Source organism: Tiliqua scincoides, chromosome 1 (genome assembly GCF_035046505.1).
Source record: "Tiliqua scincoides isolate rTilSci1 chromosome 1, rTilSci1.hap2, whole genome shotgun sequence".
In the NCBI taxonomy this organism is placed as follows: domain Eukaryota; kingdom Metazoa; phylum Chordata; class Lepidosauria; order Squamata; family Scincidae; genus Tiliqua; species Tiliqua scincoides.
In genome coordinates this window covers 213141359-213165984 of record NC_089821.1, presented here as the reverse complement: position 1 = coordinate 213165984, position 24626 = coordinate 213141359, and the positions used below count along the sequence as shown (strand labels likewise).

Sequence of the window (24626 nt, the reverse complement as noted above, 5' to 3'; positions counted from 1 at the left end):
GACTGACCCAGCAGCGGTGTGATTTTCATATGACAGCATATTGGGAGATAGGCTGTTGTAAAAGACCCACTGGATTGAGCCATTAGATCGTAAAATGAAATTCTACACATGTGCAGTCAGTAGGAAAGGCTGGCACAAGTTATTTAATATTAGCCCCTAACGTTTGTTGAAACGGTCATTGATTGCTGTGAAGCTATATGAAGTGCAAAGCCAGCTGTTTTATGTGTCGAATATATGGGCAGAACTACTCTAATTTTAATCTCAGAGTTCTGAATTTCTCTTTTGTGGCTGAGAACAATCTTGTCTGTTTTAGGTCAACTCTCTTAATTCTTCGAAACTCTATATTTATTAAAGCAATTGTACTTTAACCTTTAGCTGACAAGGCTCCAGAGCAATCAAACTATGGGAAATCATTATAACAGAAAAGGTGGGTATAACAGAAAAGATAGGGGGATAAGCCTTGCTTGCTTTTCTCCTCCTCCTCCCTTCTCTATGTTCACTGTGAAAAGCAGCAGGCCAAGTTTAAAGAAGCACCAGTAGGCAGAGGTAGCAATGGTGGTTCCTTGCCTTGCTTGCCTTTCTCCTCCTCCTCTTCACATGGCAGTGGGTTCTGAGCTGTCTGTGACAGATCAGGAGAGAGATCTTGGGGTGGTGGTGGACAGGTCGATGAAAGTGTCGACCCAATGTGCGGCGGCAGTGAAGAAGGCCAATTCTATGCTTGGGATCATTAGGAAGGGTATTGAGAACAAAACGGCTAATATTATAATGCCGTTGTACAAATCGATGGTAAGGCCACACCTGGAGTATTGTGTCCAGTTCTGGTCGCCGCATCTCAAAAAAGACATAGTGGAAATGGAAAAGGTGCAAAAGAGAGCGACTAAGCTGATTACGGGGCTGGGGCACCTTCCTTATGAGGAAAGGCTACGGCGTTTGGGCCTCTTCAGCCTAGAAAAGAGACGCTTGAGGGGGGACATGATTGAGACATACAAAATTATGCAGGGGATGGACAGAGTGGATAGGGAGATGCTCTTTACACTCTCACATAATACCAGAACCAGGGGACATCCACTAAAATTGAGTGTTGGGCGGGTTAGGACAGACAAAAGAAAATATTTCTTTACTCAGCGCGTGGTCGGTCTGTGGAACTCCTTGCCACAGGATGTGGTGCTGGCGTCTAGCCTAGACGCCTTTAAAAGGGGATTGGACGAGTTTCTGGAAGAAAAATCCATTATGGGGTACAAGCCATGATGTGTATGCGCAACCTCCTGATTTTAGGAATGGGTTAAGTCAGAATGCCAGATGTAGGGGAGAGCACCAGGACGAGGTCTCTTGTTATCTGGTGTGCTCCCTGGGGCATTTGGTGGGCCGCTGTGAGATACAGGAAGCTGGACTAGATGGGCCTATGGCCTGATCCAGTGGGGCTGTTCTTATGTTCTTATGTTCTTATGTGGTCACTCTGAGGGGGCACAGTGGTAGCTGTTTGTCCCCCCACCCCCAGCCAGATCTGAAATTCATTCTTGTTCCTGGTTGTGCGTTTACCTCAGTGGGGGAACTGGAGGAGTCCAGTTGCAGGGGCAATATAGTAAGGTAACTGCAACCCTTCCCTTCCATCAGTATGCTTGTCATCATGACAACTGGATGAGAACTCTCAGAAACTGGTAAATTTTTTCCCCCGAAAGTTCATAAGGAAACCTTCTGCATGCTGAGCAGTGGCATAGCTAATGATCATGTAGCCCAGTGCCAAGATCATGTTGCCCCGGAAGTGATGTCACAACCAGAAGTGACATCACACCCAGACTTTTTAAAAAGTGAAAATTGGGAGGAACCCACCTCCTCCCCCCAGCACCTTACCACCCACTTGCTCTGCTGCCTCCCCCCCAGTCAGTGGCATAACTAAGGGCGCAATCCTAACCCCTATGTCAGTGCTTTCCAACACTGGCATAGCAGTGCCAATGGGACATGTGCTGCACCCTGCAGTTGAGTGTCACTCACGGAGGCCTCCTCAAAGTAAGGGAATGTTTGTTCCCTTACCTTGGAGCTGCATTGCCCTTATGCCAGTGCTGGAAAGCACTGACATAAGGGGTTAGGATTGCGCCCTAAGGCATATATCTGCTACCTGAGGTCAATGAAGATTTTGTAGCCCCCCCCATGACAACATCAAATTTAATTAAATAAATAAAAAGTTATTGGTTCCATGCTGTATCATAAAAACATCTCATTGGCACTCAGAACAATCAGTCTCATAGGTCAGTTTGGAGTTAAGCAAATCCAGTTTATGTTCCACAAGGCAGTTGTGTTTTCATTTTCTTGTTAATTGGGCATAACTTTTGATAGAATACAAATATTCCAGTGCAGTTTGTTGCATTGCATTCTGCATTAAATTACCTTTCCAATGATATATAACATGATGGTATTATTGATACATACCAAGATTTTCACAATTTTGGTCACTAGTGTCAAGCTCAAGTTGTTGCCTCTCTAAAGCTTGATGCCCGGTGCAACTGCTACCCCCTGCAGCCCCTTAGCTACGCCACTGATGCTGAGTCAATTCTGAATCAAGTCAAGGACAGTTCGCCCATCATTATTTAAAAGCAGAAGACTCTAGCCTAGAATACATGCATTTCCTCTATGTTGAAGATTATTCACCACCAAAAGGGCATTAAGAGGTAACAAATATGTATTTGACAGTTGTTTTGAAGGTTATGAATTAAATGAAGCCTTGAAATAGCTACTAGTGCATACCCTCAGTCAGGAGTGGTGAACTATGGCAGTTGTACCCATGATGGCTCCTGAAAAAAAATTTGCTGGCACACATCATACAGTGCTGTTCCTTGATTCCTTAGCTCCACTCATAATATATAAAATGATGATCATTAACACCAAATGAAGCAGTAAATTGTTGCCTAAATAGAATTCCTTTCTTTCTAGCATTTTGTTCTTTCTCAAAAGAAAAAAAGTGTAAAATACAAACAAAATAATACAGTAATAAATGATTGGCTGCCCAAAATTCCCATGGGCTTATGAGAGAATTTTTTTTACATTAACTCCAATTTGGGCACACGGTCTCAAAAATGTTTGCCATTTCTGCCCTAGGTCCACTTTACAAAAATGATGAGTAAATGAAAACTTGCGAACTATGTTTTCACCTCTAGAGGTCTCCCTAGGTCAGAGCTGAAGCACACTGACAATGAATGCTTCCCTATATTATATCTCTTCTCTGTAACAGCAACGTTACAGAACCTTGGGATGCCCAATATGAAAATGACTGATGTTCCACATTCCACACTTAAGGGTGCGGCTGTTGAGGGAGTCTCAAAATCAGCACAAGACCCAGGAAATTGGAAGAATGAGTATAAAACCAGCACCTGTTTTTCTAGTCCAGGCTCATACACATTTAGCACCGGGACCTACTTTTTAGAATGAGAAACTGTCAGGACCCACCAGAAGTGAAGTCATGACTGGAAGTGACATCATCCAGCAGGAAAATTTTTAACAATCATAGGCTGCAATCCTACCTACACTCCTGCCACCCAACATGGGTCTCCTTGGTTCTGCTTGGCTGGTGCAGATCTGAGTAAACCCATTGTTGTCTACTATGCTTGACACAGGGTAAGGAATCCAAAGTTCCTTATCCCAAGGAGACCTCTGTCTGCTTCCCTGGCCCCACCGGACACAGGGGTGGCCATTTCCATGCTGCTGTACTGCTGGGTGCTGGGGAAGAATAGGATTGGGCCCTTAAAATACACACTCACACATACACACTAGCTTTTTCACAAGTAAGTGGACTTTTTCAAAATGATCTTGATTTTGTCTACGTAGTTTTCGTCACAGGTTAGCTGCATTATAAAATGTTCATTTAATAAATACAATATTAAAGTAGTTTTCATTGGGGGTATTTCATATTGTTCTTCCTCACATACAGGAAGTCATACTCAACCTGAAGCCAAAGCCCAAAATTCTAAAGAGTTGTTAGGCTTGGTGCTGTTCACTGAAAACAGGTTATGGTGGCCTCAGGCCTGGCTCATCCATTACATCAGGGGTCTTCAAACCCTGGCCCGGGGGCCAGATGCGGCCCGCAGCAAGCCTCTGTCCAGCCCACAGCCAGGCTCTTGTCCCCTGAAAGCCTCTGGCCCACTCAACTGAACAGGACCAGAGCTGTTCTCTGGTTGTGTCTGGAGGGTGTTTTGAGGGCCAGAGAGGTTGAATGAATGAGCCCATTCATTCATTTATTCACTCATCTAAGTTCCATCTCTAATTTATTTAAATTTTATATTTAATTTTTTTTTCCAGCCCTCAACACCATATATTTGATGCGGCCTTCTGGCCAAAAAGTTTGGAGACCCCTGCATTACATAAACAATGCAGCACACACTGAGCAATGGATGGTATGGGAGTGGTAAATCCAGGGTGTCCCTTCGGTCTGCTGCCAATTCCCTCCAGTCTGCTGTTGATGGAGCTGCATCAATCTGCTTCCTGTTAGCTAAAAGCTTTAAAGGGATTGTGCAAGAAAGGAATGAGGTGGCTGAAGTGGAGCACCAGGTCACATGCAGTTTTTTGGGGGGCGGGCACACAGGCAGCAACAATCTACTTCCCCATCTACTTTCCTCCCTCCTCCTCTGCAGTCTCTTTAAATGAAACAGAGAACAGGACATGCCATGAGTTCCCACCATGACCCATACTTCCTATTTTGTTGAAAAAGATCACATGGAAAGGAGCAGGGTAAATGGTTGCATTTTTCTTTTTTAATTTATTTGGGGGGGGGGAGAAGTGTAGTGGCCAAGTGGATCCAGGTGAGCTGATCCTGGGTGGTCTTGTACCTGAACTTGAACTGAACCCCTAAAAAAGAAACTGGTTCAAAATGAGCACTTAAAATAATCAGAAGCTCAGGAGATCCATCTGAATGTGAAGACCACTTTCTTTCTCCTCAAACCTTAATCAGGCAAAAAAGACAACACTGTCCAAGCAGCCATTGGAGTAAAGGAACCAGAGATAAGTAGGATAATGAGGTCTGAGTTAATAGTCCTCCTGCCTTCTGTGTTTACTTTGACACCAAGTGAGACTGCTTCTTTCAGACAAAAACAAAACAAAAGTAAAAGCTAAAGGTCATGTTGAAATTTCTTGCTAATTCAAACTGTGATCTTCAATTACTCCTCAGAGTTCAGTATTCCAGGAACATTTGAGCAAAATGCCCATGTTCATTTTGTCAAAGAGCCCATGAATGTATTGATGGAATCTTCCAGTAATGGACCTTATGTCACTAAAAGTGAAAACAAGGACAATTTTGCTAGATAAATAAGGGCCAATCTGGTCCAACTTTCCAACGCCTGTGCAGCTGTGCCAATAGAGTGTGTGCGCTGCATCCTGTGGCGGGGGACAGTCACGGAGGCCTCCTCAAGGTAAGGAAATATTTGTTTCCTTCCTTCAGGGCTGCATTGTGGCTGCATTGGTGCTGGAGAGTTGGATAGGATTGGGCCCTAAGTCTAAGAGACCAATCCTTCCCCCCCTCCCCACTGGTGCAGCTGTGCCATAAAGGTCTGTCAACACCTGCTGCTGCCTTGCCTGGTCCAGAGAGGTCTGTTGGAGGATGTGGAGCACTACCGCCTCTTGTGGCAGCAATCCCAAAATGGCCACCAGTGGGGCACTCCACATACTTTCGGTGGCCATTTTGCAACAGTGGAACTTTGTTCTGCTATGGTGAAGGATTTCATATGACAGCCCAGTTTTGCATAGGATTGGGCTATCTGGCCAGTCAAGTTCAAATTTCTATCAGCTGTGAATCAAATGCTTCTGGAAACCCTCCAGAACAGTGGTTCTCACACATTTAGCACTGAGACCCACTTTTTAGAATGAGAATCTGTCAGGACCCACCGGAAATGATGTCATGACTGGAAGTGACATAATCAAGCAGGAAATTTTTTAACAAACCTAGACTGCAATCCTTCCTACACTTTCCCAGGAGTAAGTCCCATTAACTATCACATTAAAAGCATATGCATAGTAGCCTGTTAAAAGTACAGATCTCCCCAAATGTAGTCACGTCCCATCCCATCAAGTCTAATATATTAAAAATAAAATATTGAAATGAATGGGGACCCACCTGAAATTTGCTCGTGACCCACCTAGTGGGTCTCGACCCAGTTTGAGAAACACTACCCCAGAAGAACATGGTGTGACAGCCATCAGCAGTTGCTTTGTCTCTAATATCCTGAATTCAGATATATACGGGCTTCATATATATTCAGATATAGATATTCAGATATCTATATATCAGATATATATATCTGATCTATATATCAGAATATATATATATATCAGAATATATATATATATATATATATATATATATATACACACACACACATACACACCAAGATCCAGGTCTACAGAGCTTTCGTCCTGAGTACACTTCTGTACTGCAGCGAGTCATGGACTCTTCGCTCACAACAGGAGAGGAAACTGAACGCTTTCCACATGCGCTGCCTCCGACGCATCCTCGGCATCACCTGGCAGGACAAAGTTCCAAACAACACAGTCCTGGAACGTGCTGGAATCCCTAGCATGTATGCACTGCTGAAACATAGACGCCTGCGTTGGTTCGGTCATGTCGTGAGAATGGATGATGGCCGGATCCCAAAGGATTTCCTCTATGGAGTACTCGTGCAAGGAAAGCGCCCTACAGGTAGACCACAGCTGCGATACAAGGACATCTGCAAGAGGGATCTGTCCTCTGCCCACCAGAGGACAGGTGACTCTGGATTTAATATTTTCACAATGGCAATTTTCACAATGGAGAGAGATGAAAAGCGGTGTGCCCCAAGGATCTGTCCTGGGACCGGTGCTCTTCATAAATGACCTGGAGACAGGTCTGAGGTGGCTGAGTTTGCAGACAACACCAAACTTTTCGAAGTGGTGAAGACTAGAAGTGATTGTGAGGAGCTCCAGAAGATCTCTCCAAACTGGCAGAATGGGCAGCAAAATGGCAGATGCGTTTCAATGTAAGTAAGTGTAAAGTCATGCACACTGGGGCAAAAAATCAAAACTTCACATATACTCGTAGGCTAATGGGTTCTGAGCTGTCTGTGACAGATCAGGAGAGAAATCTTCGGGTCGTGGTAGACAAGTAGATGAAAGTGTCGACCCAATGTGCGGCGGCAGTAAAGAAGGCCAATTCTATGCTTGGGATTATTAGAAAAGGTATTGAGAACAAAACGGCTAATATTATAATGCCGTTGTACAAATCTATGGTAAGGCCACACCTGGAGTATTGTGTAAAGTTCTGGTTGCCGCATCTCAAAAAGGATATAGTGGAAATGAAAAAGGTGCAAAAGAGGGCAAGTAAGATTATTGCTGCCCTGGGGCACCTTCCTTATGAGGAAAGGCTAAGGCGTTTGGGCCTCTTCAGCCTAGAAAAGAGACGCCTGAGGAGGGACATGATTGAGACATACAAAATTATGCAGGGGAAGAATAAAGTTGAGAGAGAGATGCTCTTTACACTCTCACATAACACCAGAACCAGGGGACATCCACTAAAATTGAGCATTGGGAGAGTTAGGACAGACAAAAGAAAATATTTCTTTACTCAGCATGTGGTTGGTCTGTGGAACTCCTTGCCACAGGATGTGGTGATGGCATCTGGCCTGGATGCCTTTAAAAGAGAATTGGACAAATTTCTGGAGGAAAAATCCATTACGGGTACAAGCCATGATGTGTATGTGCAACCTCCTGATTTTAGAAATCAGGAGCTATGTCAGATACAAGGGAGGGCACCAGGATGCAGGTCTCTTGTTATCTGGTGTGCTCCCTGGGGCATTTGGTGGGCCGCTTTGAGATAAAGGAAGCTGGACTACATGGGCCTATGGTCTGATCCAGTGGGACTGTTCTTATGTTCTTATACCACTTTTGCACACAGCAGTTCCAATTAGCTGCTAAGGCTGCCTTTCATTGACTGATCTTCTATAAATGTTAGGAAGTAACATGAATATGGTTATCACTATATCTTAGGGTTGCATAGGTTAATTATGAATAAGTACATTCTTTTGTCAACCTTGAGCCTTTTACAAATCAAGATCAGTGGGTGCGCCAAATTCTACTGTTATGAAAGGGGAGAATATCTGCAAAATATCTGAGCTGTGAAGCCATTCATCATATGATAAACCTCTCAATGCCTCCGTCTGTTCTCTTTTCTTCAAAAGTTTAAAAGTTCTAAAGCCTTTGGGGTTTTTTTTTCCTAGAGAAAGATGCTCTAAGCCTTTGTTTATTTTAGGCTATAGAAATATAGCCTAACTGAACCTTTGCTATCTGGAAGTAAATCCCATTGAACAAAAGCTCTTAGATTTGTGGCTTGGTAAAGGATGAATTCCACCCTTGGTAAGCATCATCTGCTAACTTACTTTCTGTTTTCATTGAGACTATTTAAATCCAGCCTGCTGCAGTTTTAAGAGTCAACCACAACTGCAGTTATTTTCTTTTAATTGTATATAAGTTCTTTGAGAGGTCTGAAACAGCCAAACTAACAAAATGTTATTTTGGAAATATCCAAATATTTGCAAATTGTCAAAATAAAAATAAAAAACTTTGAAGTAAACCTACTCATCCTGCTCTTTTGTACAGATGGGATATCCCATCTGAAGTGAGAGAACCCAAACGTATAGTGTTCTAAATACTGCCACAACAGATATACGTAATTGCATTTATACTTTACTGCTAAGAGAAAAAAAATTAAACATCTAAAAATGAGCTAAAATTATGCTTTCTGTTCCTGTTATGCCAGGTAAGGTAGAATAAATATGATTTATTCTGTCCATTCAGTTGTCAAAGCAATACAATCAAAGTTCTGGAGAATGTGGCACTACTGTACGTAGATCTGTGGGTCTGTGGATAGGTTCAAAGCTGCTGAACCAATTACCAAATCATTCTCTAAAAGTTGGTTTCTGAACCAGGACTAGCCCAGACAGTTAAAAAATACAAATGACCCTGAACTGGAACTGAAACCAAATGATTAATGGTTCTATTTGCTGATCTCATAGAACAGGGGTGCCTAAACCCCGGCCCGGGGGCCACTTGCGGCCCTTGAGGTCTCTCAATGCGGCCCTCAGGGAGCCCACTGTCTCCAATGAGCCTCTGGCTCTCCAGAGATTTGTTGAAGCCCACACTGGCCCAACACAACTTCTCTCAGCATGAGGGTGACTGTTTGACCTCTCGTGTGAGCTGTGGGATGAGAGCTCCCTCCACTGCTTGCTCTTTCACATCTGTGATGCAGCAGCGGCAGCAAAGGAAAGGCCAGCCTTGCTTTGTGCAAGGCCTTTCATAGGCATTGAGCTATTGCAAGACCTTCATTCATTCATATAAGTTCATCTTTAATATATTCATTTATGTAAACTTATGTAAATTTATTCAAATTTTAAATGTAAATTAATTCTTCCCCCCCCGGCCCCCGACACAGTGTCAGAGAGCTGATGTGGCCCTCCTGCCAAAAACTTTGGACACCCCTGACATAGAAAATGCTAGATGGCAACACTCTATACAGCAGCTTTCAAAAAGGGAAAGCCAGAATCTTATTAACGTTAAACACATTTCCAAAAGAAATTAATTCATATCAAAATAGTTGCAATCTCAAAGATGATGTGTATTTGGATTGATAAAAAGTATCCTCCACAGCCAATTAAGAGGTGGTTGCTAAACCCTTGGTGGGGTAGAAAACAGAAGCACTCATCTAAGGCCAGGGATTAGCAATCAAGAGTACTCAGGACCCAAGAGAGGGTTCCTTGAGGAGTTCATTCCACAACAGGTCTCATATTTCAATTGGAATTCAGGGTATAAAAAGTTGCATCCTTTCATTTCTGCCTTGTCTGTTTGCTGTCATTCCTGAACCTGCTGGTACTGTGTGAAGTACCCCCATTATCTAATGCTTAGGGCACTCAATAAAAGTGATCATTTGATGGGAGGGACTAGCCCTCTTGCCTCAAGTATGTGAAGTGAACTACCAAGTTTCTCTTGGGTAGTTCTTCTGATTTCCCTAGGTCCACTTCCCCCTCTTTGCTTGCAAGAGCAATGTCCCCTTTTAAGGATCTCTTCCTCTTTTCTTTGCCTAGGAATCGTTTGCATTTAGGTCCTAGTAATATGAATCACATTCATGGTGGACTGTGTCAGGGTTAGGAACACAACCCCAGGAATTTGTCCTTGGACAAGGCAGAGACTCTGCTCTGTGAGCATGCAAGTAACAGGTGAACAGACTTGCTAATTAGAAAGGTGCTGAGTCAGGAGAGAGAGAGAGAGAGAGAGAGAGAGAGAGAGAGACACCACCCTGACTGAATTCACGCTTAGCACTTTAAAAGGGCTGTGAGAGCCCTCATATCAGGAGTCAGGCAACGGTCGGGCAAGGGTCAGGCAGGATGGATGGAAGGACTGAGAGTATGTAACTGCAGGGAAGGCTGATTTATTATTTGTATAGGGCAACGTTAGCCGGATTTTTGTTTGATGTTACTCTGAACTTACTTTCTGTTGTTTTGTATTGCTGGCTGCACTAAAGTTTCTTTCTACTATTGAATGCACTCTGTGTGTGGACTGTTTTTGCGAACACCCACATTCCGCTGCGAGTGAGCAGATAAGAAAACTGCTACTAACCTCGACAGACTGTAGGTCCATCAGTTGTTATTAACCACGATAGCTACATTTAACCTCCAGATGCGGGGGCAGCATGTCGCTGAGCACTATGTGCAGGGGAACAACATCAGGGAAGGGCACTTACTTTCATTCTCTGCTTGTGGGGAAATATTCACTATTACTCATTTCATGTCATGACTATTACTAAAAACAATTTCACCGTATATGTGGAAGTGACAAAAATGTATGGGCCCCAGGTGTCAAATGACCTAGCTACGCTTCTGGGCTCACAATCCGAGTTTGCAGGGCAAGCACAAACTACAGTTTGCTAGTTTCTCTATAATGGTAAATCACAGTTTGCGGCAAACCAGAAAGCAACTAAGCACTGCTTATGCATGGAGCAGGAAGTGAGAAGAGTGAATATATCAGCAGAGGGCTGGTTGCTTTGGCACCAGAACATGGTTTGATGTTAAACCAGGTGTGCTGCTCTCAGACTGTGGTAACTTAAAACTTTCTCAGTTTTGCCTGCTGAATGGTTTCTTTGTTTTCTCTATTATTCCTTGCTACTCAATCTCACCTGCTTCTGTTTCTTTTTCATTTGGAATGCCTATGTGGAATTCTCACCTTGTCTTTAATCATGTATCTGCCTAACACCTTGAAGAGATGTCCCAGTTGCCAGTAAAAAAAAAAAACTACAAACTGCTCCTTTTGCTTACTCTTTGGTTTGTCTAGACCAGTGTTTTTCAAACTGTGGGTCAGGACCCACTAGGTGGGTCACAAGCCAGTTTCAGGTGGGTTCCCATTCATTTCGTTATTTTATTTTTAATATATTAGACTTGATGTTACCATGGTATGTGAGAGGATTTGGGGCAATGTTACAGACCTGTACTTTTAACAAGTCACATTGTATATGCTTTTAACAATGATAGTCAATGGGACTTACTCCTGGGTAAGTGTGGGTAGGAATGCAGCCGAGGATCATAAAAAAATTTCCTGCTTGATGACATCACTTCTGGTGGGTCCTGACATATTCTCATTCTAAAACGTGGGTCCTGGTGCTAAACGTGTGAGAACCATTGGTCTAGACTTTACCTTCTCTTGCGAGACTAAGGGCACAATCCTATCCAATTTTCCAGTGTCAGTACCACTGTTCCAATGGGGCGTACACTGCATCCTGTGGTGGGGAGGCAGTCACAGAGGCCTCCTCAAGGTATTGGAACATTTGTTCTTTTACCTTGGGGCTGCATTGTGGCTACACCAGTGCTGGAAAGTTGGATAGGATTGGGCTCTTAATCTGCAGAGGCATACTGAGACCCACTCCCCACCCACAGTACTGCAAGTGAATGAAATTAAAGCAAAGAGGCAGTATTCCTTCCAGTGTTCTTAATTCCTATCCAATGGGAAAGCAAAGAGAGAGAAAAGAAATTAGCAAGTCTTAAAACAGTTATATATTCCACATTACTTATTAGCTTCTGAAGCAAAAAGTGAAGAACAATGCTCAAAATGCACGAGTTCTACAATTGCACTTCCACATTTTCTGTGCTCTGAAATAAGAGAGTGGTGTGTTTGTACAAGACAGCTTCCCAGCGCCCCAATTGTGCCATGTAATACTGGCCATATGATTGAACTAAAGAACAACTATTGGATTCATGCAAGAGAGTCAGACAATGTCCACTCAAGAAAGGAAGCAAACAATGAACAAAAAACCATGCTACTTTATACAGTCCCTCTGTGTCAGAGCTGCCACCTTAAGACTGGGCCTTTAACTTTCCACATAGGACTAGCTTTATTAGGAACACACAGTCAAATAATTTGGTTGTGTATAAGTCTTAGACTCTTGTTTACACCAGCAACAGCCCCATATTGTTGGTTCAAGAAAAAAGACATTGCCCAATGAGATAGGTTTGGGATAGGTCAGCTTGGCATGACTCTTACTGTTTGCATAAAGCAGCTGTTTCCCAGCCAGGAGGGGGTTTTGACCCCCCTGTAATGTATTTTTTAAATCTTCCTCCCTTAAGGGGGGGAGCATTGAATGGCGGAGACCTGTAGGCGACGGCTCCCGTCACTTTTGGGTTCTCCCTGCCTCTGCCAATAAGAGGAAGGTAAGAAACCCATTTTAATGGGACTTTAATGGGAATTTAATGGACTTCTCTGTCATTGTAGGGGAGAACCTGGAAGTGATGGGCTCCGTTGCCTGCAGGTCCTCAGAAGGTTCCTAGCTCTGCCTTAATGGGGCAGGAGGTTGGGAACCACTGGCATAGTATCTTCAAATTAAGGGTTTGGTACTCAGTGTCTTGGTTAATGAATACTGTATATGGCCCTTATATTTTCAGACTTCCCATATTAGAGATGGTTTTTCTATCCCAACTACCAAGCTGTTTTTGGTCCTCTTGCAAGGTGAAAAAGATTTCTGAATGAAAACTTACTACATATTTGTGTGAACAGATACTGCACTCTGCTTTTAAAAATGTGTTTTGAAAACATCAGTCATTGTATCAGGTTGCTTTAACCCTGAAACAGGTTTTGCACAGTAAAAATAAAAAGTAATCTTTCTCAGCATTTTTGTGTTTTTATTTCTTATTAAAACAATGATACATCCCCATACATTCATTCTCAGACATCCTCTGTGTGCGTGTGTGGTTTTTTTTACCTTTAGCAGGTACCTGTACTTCCACAGTATGTTGCTGAATTAAGGCCGATTCCTACAGAGAAGAAAAAGAGTGTTTATAATACTGACATAACAGTAAGAAGCAAAATATATTTAAAATTATCATCATTTCATTATCAAAATAGCTTCACTGTTAATTGTAGGAGTCATTAATAAGATTTTAATTATAATTAAGCAGTATTGTTCTTGTTATTCTTTACATAAATTGATGAGTTTAAGGCCAAGGTTTATGGTTCTTACTTCTGGGCATATGCAAGTATTGAGCTATAAATACTTATTTATAAGGGGGGGGGGAGGAAGCTAGACTAGACTATACTGATGATGGTCAAGAAGACTATGCACTATACAGTGGCAGTTTATGATTCTGATCATGAAAAGGGTAGTTCCCATTTCCATGAGACTTTCAGCCCAATCCTATGGAGAGCCTACAGCAGAGGATCCACTACTGTAAGTCTTCTTACCATGTCACAAAAAGTGCACCACTTTCATATGCTGTGGGACTGCCAGTGCAAATGGCCAGAGACCCTGCATGCATGCCAACAGCCCATCCAGGTTGTGCTGCAGCAGCTAAGGTGCCTTACCTGTGAATATGCTTAGCATCTCAGCCCAAAACTTACATATTTATAATGTGGTGCAAGGTCACCTGGAAGAAGCCTACCCTGGAGCAGAGTGGAGATTATAACTCAGGAGCAAGAGTCACTCCATTACCATCTCCTCCAGGCATCCTCTCCATCCACAAATGGGCATTTTCCAGAAGAAAAGAAGAATGTCCATTCATGGGTGGGGATGATAATAGAGCAACTCCTCTTGAACAATAGAGCCATATTGCTGTTGCTGCTGTTGTTACTGCCACAAAAAAATGTGGCCTGGGGCTAGGAACTGGGAATGGGTCTTCTGATGCTCTCAGCAACTGCCCACTGGTGCCAACCCCTATCCAGCAAACCCTTTTTCAAGCAACCCACCAGCTGCCTCATATAACTTCATTGAAAGACTGACAGCAAACAGCTGCAAAGAGAAAGAAGGGGAGGAGAAACATGACTACTAGTGTGCCTCTTCAACTGTACTCAGCAGACAGGAAGAAGCTAATGGCAATTTTTTTTAAATGAATATACCAGGATTAGGTAATGTACACTGGATGAGTTGTGAGGCATGTAGATAGCTGAGGGTTGGGCCAAAAACATACACAGAATAAAATCTTAACCTGAGAAGTGTCATCAGTACTTATGGGAATCACATCTGCAGAAACATCGATTACATTTTCATCATTTTCAGTGAGGGAAGGTAAGCTGGATACTGGAAGAGTTCCTTTTTTGAAGGTAGATGGTGGAAAATGCCTAAATAAAACACAAACAAAAATCAATCACAGTAATCTCATTTTATCTTGTTGTACTAAGTTTTAATTAACACTTTTTATTGCAGTATGTTTTTAATTGCTTTCATACTTTACCATTGTTTTTAGCTATGCTGTGTGCTACCAGTATGTTCCCATTGAAAGGTGTGAAATAAATATTGGTAATATATAAATAAATATTGATACACATACAGAGTAATATCTCTCAAAACATGAAGGATTCATCCTGGAAAGTCAAGTGCCATGTGAAACACCAATACAGAAGCAATCGTTGAAGCAGAAGATAGGAAATTGGCAGTGACTGACCCGAGAGCTTCCCAGAATGCACAGCTGCCAATGGCTAGAATAGCTATCAACAACATCAGGACAAAGATCACTGTAACAAATCAGTGTTAAAGAAAGCAGTGTTATGGGGGGTATTTTTCTCTCCCTGTGCGTGCACGTGTGAAAATGTCACAAGTTTAACTGTGCTCAGTAACTGTGTAAAATGCAATAAATGAACTCTAAAACTCCTATTGAAATATGTAAACATGTCCACAGAATAATGGGATTCACTTTATTGATTGTCTGTTATGCTTTAAAGGTACTCTATTGCACCCTGACAGGATGCCCATGACAGGAGGCTGGCTTGTACTGAGGCCACTGGTCCATCGAGTTCAGTATTGTCAACATTGATTAGCAATGATTCTCCAGACTTTTAACAGGAATTTTTCTCAGCCATACTTCAAGTTGCCAGGGATTGAACTTGGGTCATTCTGCAAACAAAGCATGTGCTCTACCATTGAGCAGTTTTGGTATATACTATGATTTACTTGTGGTGTGTCTAATCCTGTTTGTTTCTAGAACTCTTAAAAAAAACATGTATAATTTTTAATTCTGAAATTTTTTTGAAAAACTGAATGCCATTTGGCTAGATAACTGGCTGGAGTCTAATAGTTCCTTCCCTTAGGAGGCTAATGGACCAGTCCTATATTTGGCCAGCCTGTAGTGTGCAGCTGTGCTGGCGTGGACTCTCCTGCATGCTTTGGGCTGGCCAGGAACTATGATGTGATGGAGAGGTAAATACAAGTTTGTTTGGTTTTTTTACTTAGCTACTCTGCCACATCATGGTCCCAACCGAGATCACCAGGCCTGGTGCAAAGTCTGAGCGGGCCCAAGGGAGCATACTGAGGCTAGGAAAGGAACCCATCCTGACTTCCCCCTAGGCGGCCCTGATCCCCCACCCTGTTCTCCTCATCACCAGCCACAGCCTCCTTCTGCTGCTGCCAACTTACCAGTACTAGTGGTGGTTGGTTGCTCTGGTGGCATGCAGTTGCCAACTGCATGCTCGTGGCCCTGTGCCATGCATCACTGCAGCTACCATGCCTTCCATCACCATAACATGTTCTGTCAGCAGAAGGCTTGGATAGGATTGGGATGTAAGTCATAGTCATTTCAGTTTTTTAAAAAATAGAGCCACACCATATTGATTAGAAATCAACTGGCGTGCACTGGAATAACTTTGAAGTAAAATGATGAACTATTGGTTCTGAAGGAGATTTTTGAACTTATGTCTTTTGAACATAAAATGTACTTTGAATCTCTCAGTAGGGCTTCCGGAGTTCATTCTTTTTTACACTGTTACAGGAATACAATTAACTTGTGGCAGACACTTCCGTATTTTTTTGTGGTGTATTGTTATTGTACATAATGGCCACCATCCAAATAAACAGTTCACTGAAGCCCAATGACTGATCTACTTACGTATCTCTTGGTATAGGAATTGGAGAAAGTCTAAAGTTCAGAAATGGGCTAGCAACCTCAACAAACTGATCTGGCTTTTTGATCACAGGCTCTAAAAGAGAAAGGAACAAACATAATTGTAATTTAAGACATAAAACATTTTTCAAAATAAAATTTTCATATAAAAGGCAGTGGCCCCAATTGAGGGGATGTGTTTTTCATATACACAGGGCACGTTCAGAATCCCACTACATGTGATTGCCCAGGGAACCTGGAGTAAAATTATCTTTACTGAAACAAAAAGCTCATGTCATAATGCATTTATTAGGTTTATGATGAATTGGCTTCTGTTTTTATTACAGAACACAAATGTATCCCTGAGACAAATCGCTACAGCTCAAAATACCTCAAATAAATCCAGCAAATAAATTACCAACAAGAAGTGTATAGTTATATTCCCCAATTGAGCAACAGGAATGACACCTGAACCAGGGGACATCCACTAAAATTGAGTGTTGGGAGAGTTAGAACAGACAAAAGAAAATATTTCTTTACTCAGTGTGTGGTTGGTCTGTGGAACTCCTTGCCACAGGTTGTGGTAATGGCATCTGGCCTGGACGCCTTTAAAAGGGGATTGGACAAGTTTCTGGAGGAAAAATCCATTACAGGTTACAAGCCATGATGTGTTTGTGCAACCTCCTGATTTTAGAAATGGGCTATGTCAGAATGCCAGATGCAAGTGAGGGCACCAGGATGAGGTCTCTTGTTATCTGGTGTGCTCCCTGGGGTGTTTGGTGGGCCGCTGTGAGATACAGGAAGCTGGACTAGATGGGCCTATGGCCTGATCCAGTGGGGCTCTCCTTATACCAACATGTGTTAGTAAAATATATGACACAATTGAATACTAATGGCCTCTGCCCTCTTTGTGCTCATTACCTTATTAACACAATATGGATGAATGATCTCTCTATACCAGCAGTTCTCAAACTCCCAGGGAGCTCGAGAATTGCTACAAGTGTGTCTGGGAGAGCAGGGAAGGCAGTGGGGGTGGGGGGAAAGCAACAACACAATCCAGGGGATCGTGTTGCTGCCTTCCCCCCCCCCCGCCCCTGTCCCTTAAAGGGGCAGAGTCCAGGGCCCTCAGGCTGGGGCATCATGATGCACCAGTTTGAGAACCACTGCCTATACCATAAATTGTAGGAAAATGAAACATTTATTGAGAGTGTCCAAAGCAATCCACCAACACTTTATCAGTCACTCTTATAATCATGGCATGTAAGTCAGTATTACTATCCCCACCACAGTAAGTTCATGGCAGACAACTGAACCAAGGGCTCCCTTGTTCAGTTTCTTAAACTTAAACTATAACAGAAAACATATGGGCACCACCAGTCCATATTTCTTGTTACTTACATCAAAACTCTGGTGGTATGTGGTTTATTTATTTATTATTACATACGAAGGCATTCAAGGCAGTTTTCGCAAGCAGGCACCCCCTCTCCTGACAAACCCCATTCTTCTCTAAATAACAACTTTCTGGGTACACCAGGGCTGACTTCAGAGACACTCTGAAACATTACCCATTTTTTCCAAGAGCTCTAAGACACGTAGCACATGTAACATCCTCTCTTGAATGTATATTGGAGTCCCATGGATATCCAATTTCCTTGAAAAAAACAATAGTCTTCAACTAATACCTACCTGCTGATTTAGTGCACACTTAATCATTGGTTCTATCCATTCACCTGACTTGGGAGTGGAACATTTGAAAATCTGTTAATTTCAAACCAGTTGGTCAAAGCTTGGGGGGACAGGGACTAGTCTCCAACCAATTAGCTATGTTAATTGTGAGATGTGCATTGTGCCTTGCAGGTTGTGAGATGTCAACCAAGTCAAGATGAAATACAGATTCTGTCCAGTTGGGACAGAGTTAACTTCTAAGATCTTTCTCTCTGGTGCCAAAACAATACTACCTCATTAGTAGTTTTTTCAAGTCTGGGAAGTTTTAGAATCCGTTTTTATATTGAACTTTGTCACTTGATCTTCAGTACAGAATTTCATTGTCTATTTTTTTTGTTCCATTTTAATTGCCAATAAGACATATCCTCCAATTAAATAAAAACATAACTGCCTGTGCTTTAAGCCATTTCTGCCCAATGTTGCATATACACAACAGGGACCAAAAGTATACATTTGTGGGCCAGGCAAAAATGGGTTAACCCAAATAGCAATGTCCCTTCCATTTCTGAAGACTTGCTCAGCATTAGCACTACACAGAGAAAGTGAGAGTGTGTTGTATGATTGCCTTGGGATATGTGAATGAGATAAGTGAAGCAAGAAAGTCAGTCAAGCCATTTCCCCTCTTACCTTTTAACTGATAGACCGAACACCCAGTTAATGAGAAATTTGTTTTCTGGGTTTCCCCAGCAGTGTGAGGAGGTGGCAATGTGTTCCTAACCTCATATAGCTGAAGGCAGCTGGAACCTATCCCACAGGTATGGCAGTGTCATGTTGTATGCATGGTTTTGATGTGACATCACAGAGGAGAGAAGCCGTTTCCTGAAGAAGAACAGGGTTCTTCTCAGAGCACCTCAAGTCTGCCACAGTGGTTTACACTTTAATACTACTAACCTAATAATGAAGTGATAAAAGATACACACACACGCACGCACACGCACACAATGTTTCACTGACCTTTCCCCTATATACCTTTCTATTCATTGACTGCTGCTTGCAAGGAACAGAGAAATGTTAAAGTTAACGCAATAACATGAAGTTATACCTTTGTTCCCAGTCACAGTTACTAGAGATATACAAGGGCAATGCAGGTTGGCAGAGCCCTCGTGACTCCCTGAAACATGTTGCTTGAGTTTTAGCTACTGTGCTATACATGCTGTTTTAGCTATATATGGCTCTCTTCAAGTGGTGAATCAAAGGTTACATTGTGCTAGACCTACAGCGCATGAGAATTACCTATACATTTTCAAGACACAAGTCAGCAAGCACCTGGGGGTGTTTAAAAGCAATTCACAATGTGGCAAAAGGAAATAAGTGCACTTGCTGGGGGGAATGGAACCACAATACTACCTCTACATGCAGATCTCCTCTCATGCCTTTCAGGAGCGTAAGTATATTTTCAGCATATATCATAGTAGCAGAGCACATTTAAGTACATTAATGTACTTGTGGGTGAATCACCCTATATTATTTCTCTGAAGATAGAGGCAAACTGCTTTAGGTCTAATTTCTTCAAAAGCTGCAATATATCCTTGTCATAAAATCCCTATATTTTATCTTTTTATGTGTATGTTGCTTATTCCTCTTTGTTTTGGCCATCTCAGTCACTTTTGTGTCATTCAGGTGCTGGGATGAAAATTATAGAAAGCCTTCAGCAGATAGCCTGAGGTGGGAGGAAGTGCAGATTAGATTCACAGCAGCTAGGACCAATCAAACCAGTTCAGCTAGTTTAGAAGGGATGGGACCAGGAAGTGACCAGGCAGCTGGCACTCATACAATCAGAGGGACAGATGATATCATTCTAGCCAAGAAAGAAAACATCTCTTCCCAATTGGAAGCTCTCCCCCCCCCCATCCAGAGTTTCAGCGGGAGCTCCACACTGGAGAGAGAAATGCAAGGGAAGGCTGGTGTCCCCCAGTAAGACAAGAACCTATGTAGTCAGAAAACTGTCAAGAGGTGTGCATTGTTTTAGTGTTTGCCTCTCTTGCCTGTTCACCAAACTTATTTGAAATTCACAGTAAAAGTTAAAAATGCATGTGAAGACTCTCACTGCAATGATTGTATCACCTTTGTTTCTACAAACCTTTCTTCCAAATCATTTACCCCTTTTGCATTTTACTTTATACATTATACTTCTAATAATCATTTTACATTTTGAGTCTGCCTGGTCCCTAGTACAGGATGTACAGTGGATTGCCACGTCTCCTTGCTCTGCAGGCGCTACTGTAAGTATGATTATGATCGCGACCCCCCCCCCGAGGCTCAGTATTGTTCAATGAGGGGGGTTCTGCCTCTGGCTAGCCTGAACTCCTGGATTGGGGGCAGCTGATTCATTCTACCAAGGCTCTTCCTCATTAAGCTGGATGTTCAAATAGGGGAGAAAGAAGCAGGAAGGGGTAAGCATGCTAACCATTAGGCACTACTGCCCTGGATCAGTGTGCCGTCACTGACCGTCCCTCTTTTGACCCTGACAATCCTACATCAAACAGGAACGGAAGAGTAAGTCCAGAAAGAGTAAATGGGGCTACTTAACATGACCAGAGCCATAAGGAGGCTCTAGCAGCTGTGGCTTCCCTAACTTGTGCTCAATGATGATGTTATCACCAAGTGACCTGGACAGTCAGTCAAGATGCTGTCACTCTCACAGTTGACAGCAATCTCAGGCAGCAGTGGGAGGCATGAAGATGTGAGGTTTAAAAGGACAGGCAAGACTGAGGAAGGAACCAAAAGGTGGAGGCGAGGTAGAAAGGCAAGAGACAGCACAAGGAACAGAAATGAAAGCTGGCAAAGGAAGAGTGAAGTAAGACAAGGTTGAGATGGGAAAAGTGAAGAGGGGCTACTGAGATATCCCAAGACACAGGGGAAGGGGCAATACAAGAGGAAGAAGTCCAGGGCAGGAAGGACCTGGATGGCCAGGAAGGCAGAACAAGAGCAAAGACCAGAAAAAGGGGAGAAAGAAGCACTTGGGAAAGCTCCCCAAATTTCCCAAGTCCTCTAGCAAGGCCTGACTTGTGCTCCCAAGACTATGCAAATATTTCCCAAGGGGGATGGGCAGCACTAGATCTTGGGTATAGGTCCCAAGAAGGGCCCTTGAGAAGAGGGCATCAATTTGCCTGCTCTTTGCCCATTCTGCTGGCATGAAGGAACAACCAGCAGCAACGAAGCCAAGATCCTACCTGCCCCAAGGGCCCCTCCCCATTATAACTTCATGGGCTGTATCCACAATAAACCCTTTATTTGAGCAGCAGCCTTAAGTGGCCAGAGGCTCACTACACAGTGAAAGACCCTGTGATGTCCTTTCCCATCCCTACAGTACTGACCTCCCCCTTGAGTGGAGGTGGAAGGTGAAGTATGGATCACAGTTAACCATCCAACACAAAGCACAGATTGTTACCCATTTTACCACTCAAATGTGCCCCACTGATATTATAAAACAGGCAATAAGTGTGTATATACAGAAGATTCCAGATTCAGTCTCTCTCATCTCCAGACAGGGCTGAGGAAATCTGCTGTCTGAAATCCTCAAGAGCTATTGCCAGATAGTGCAGGAAGACAATACTGAATTAGATGGAGCAAAGGTCTGATTCAAGTCGTCCTGTGTTCATTTTCGTATATAGAATTGTTATCTTCAAAATGAAAGTCTGGGTAAAATCAGTCTCATAAACATACAACATTTCATATACCTATGATTGTACAATTACAAATTATAATTATAGAGATAAGTATAAATAATAAATTTTGCTGGTTACTATTTAAAAATAGAGCACAAAATCTGGAAAGACAAACCTTGGGGTTCAGCAGTTACTATGGTCTCCTTTTTCTGGCGGATAAGTTTCCAACGAGGAACAGGTGGTGGTTTGGGTGGGGCTATCAGAGGGCATGACCTTGTTCTGGTTAGTAGTGCAGGATGGCTATATATGTGAGATAGACCATACTGCCGTAACATCTCAGAAGAATCTGCCTGAAAAATATAGAGTAATAAGGCTGAAAAGGAGGCTATTCCACATGCAAAAATATCCAGAGTGGAAACATAAAATTTTGATACAACTATAAGATTTCTTAGCACATTAACCCAATTCTATCCCCTCCACCCCTGCTGGTGCAGCTGCACCAAAATTGGATGCGCTGTATCCAGTTACACTTCTGTAAGCCTCCCAGCTAGGAATGGGTCTCTTTGAACCTATACTAGTGATTTTCCTAGTGCAAGTCTGAGGAGAGAATGGAGGCAAGCACTGCTGAATCTGGGTAGTGCTGGGTCTGTGACCCACTTCATTAGCCTCTCTGGGTCCAGAATGACACCCTGAAGTGACCAGAAGTTGCAGGCGCAAACTGGAAGTTGCTTCCGGAATGTGTTCTGGGGCCCACAGAGGCCAATGGAATGGGTTGCAGGCTGGGCACAACCTGCTTACGGCTTCCAGGAGCTCCCAGAAAGGCTTTGCAGGTGAATTGAGAATTGGGTTGCAACCCACCATGGAGGCGAGTCACAGCACTCAAAAGTTTGAGAACTACATATCTAGTCCTTAATGCTGCATTGGGTCAGACCAACTGACATCAGGTCATGATCCACTGGTACGTCACAACGCACAGTTTGAGAAATGCTGAACTAGAAATCTCATTCTCAAGGGCTGTCTGAGGGACAATATATTACAAGATAGCTACAAATACAATGCAAATTTGAGTGGCTATTCAGAAATAAGCCCTACTGACTATAATGGGACTTTCTCCCAGGTACATGCGCACAGGACTGCAGACGAATATACCTTTTATCATTTATCTAGGATACTTTAATTTCTTTAATTGTTATACAATATGTTTTCAAAATACTATAGCAGATGTAAATGTGGGGGATGAAATAAGATAGTTGTTAAAATGAAGTATGATCGATTTTAAAGTAAGAATACATTTCAGGAGAAAACAAGTCCAATGAAGAAATTTAAAATTGATCTTTGTTCTTCTTGTAGTCTTGTGGTAGTCTTGTGGCATACAACTATAGGGGGAAGTCATGCTGAACTCTCTCTCTCTCTAGCTGCATATGACATCATTATGTAGTAGCTGCATATTGCTTGCATATGACATTATTATGTAATACATCTTTGACCATCTTTATTGTAAGATTTTTTAGGAAGCTCAGACAGACATAAGAAAAAAATTATTCTCAGAAAGGAGCCCTATTCAACTGCATGTCCCTTGTTCTGAATCTGCATTTTTGTTGCCTTTAAACCTAATCATGGTTGAATGGTAGAACCCTGCTGACACCAACCCAGGTCTTTTAGAATCTTCAAAGAGGTGCCCTGGGGAGAGCCCTTGAAGATCTTTTATAAGGTTATCTTTATAATAAAGCTTACCAAAAAAGAAGAAGAAGAAGAAGAAAGACAAAGGAGGTATCACCCACACTGATTCACAAAATGAAAGAAAGTAGAACAAACAGAAGTTTAATACTATTAGGAAAAAGGAGAGAAGACAACAAACTTACAATTAGCACAACCAAATTCGCAGAATAAAACTACTTTTACAAATTAAAAACCCAGTTAAAACGTACAGACATCAAATGGTTCTACAATATAAAAACCCTTCAAATTCTTTAAAAAAAACATACAATACTACAAAAGGTTTATAAAGTGATTGGCAAAAGACAAGTCTAAAACCAAATTAAAACTACAGGTTCAATAGATGGTGAGTTCCCCCACACTCTGACTCACCACCAGAAACACTCTCTTCCTAAACCCTCTCCTCTCACTATCCAGAACAGCAGACCAAGAATATTGACTTCCCTGAACATTTATCCTCCAGCCCAGAACCATCTCACCTTCTAATTGGGTAACACTAATTCTCTACTTTCTCCCTTCTTTTAAAGACAACTCACCCTCTTAAACTTTCTACAAAAAGGAACCCCACAATAGAACATACAAGGACTTCTCAGAAAAGAAAAAGGGGAGGAGGAGATAAACAAGTTACCCAGAACCAAACCCCTCAGGGTCACAAGGAAAAATAAATAGCTTCACCATAAACTTATTAATAATCAGAAGAAAAAGTATATAAATTGTTACCATTTTTCCTAATACAAAGATCTTTCTTTCAGGTACATAAAGAGGCATATAGCAAGCATATACCACCATCTGTGGTTGAATTGGCATGGGACCTATTAAAAAGAAGAGGTACAACTACTAAAACAGTTAAAAGGGAAATAAACGCAGAAGTACATAACAAAAATAGTAACAAAATATTTCATACAGTGCTAATGTTGCTATCAAAGCAAGAAATGGAGCCATGAAATTCAGTTCTCCAAGGCAGAAGTAGCCCATTCTGAAAATGATCAGTGATGTTCTTTCAGGGCCCAATCCTGAGCTCCGTGCGCCAACCTACTGCCCTAACGCCAGGCGAAAGCCAGTGCTAGCCTAGCACTGGCTGGTGCTGGGCTAGTGCTGTGGAGGCACCCAGCCTCTGCCACTCGGTGGTTGCATGGACTGCTGAGCAGCAGAGAGGTATGCAGGGACATGGGGGAGGTGGGGAGGAGGTGTTCCGGGGAAGTGGCAGGTGGGGAGAGGG

The 24626-nt window shown here is 42.5% G+C and overlaps 1 protein-coding gene across 1 annotated transcript in view; it reads right to left on the bottom strand.

Annotated features, from left to right (window-relative positions):
- Positions 1–24626, bottom strand: part of ADGB (androglobin) — a 112747-nt gene that overhangs the window by 55221 nt on the left and 32900 nt on the right. Inside the window, exons 10-14 of the mRNA XM_066622752.1 lie at positions 24128–24219; positions 21867–22041; positions 16365–16455; positions 14472–14604; positions 13253–13304 (exon numbers count right to left, since the gene is read on the bottom strand). Of these exons, the coding sequence (XP_066478849.1) occupies positions 13253–13304; positions 14472–14604; positions 16365–16455; positions 21867–22041; positions 24128–24219 (543 nt within the window). The remainder of the gene's footprint in view (positions 1–13252; positions 13305–14471; positions 14605–16364; positions 16456–21866; positions 22042–24127; positions 24220–24626) is intronic.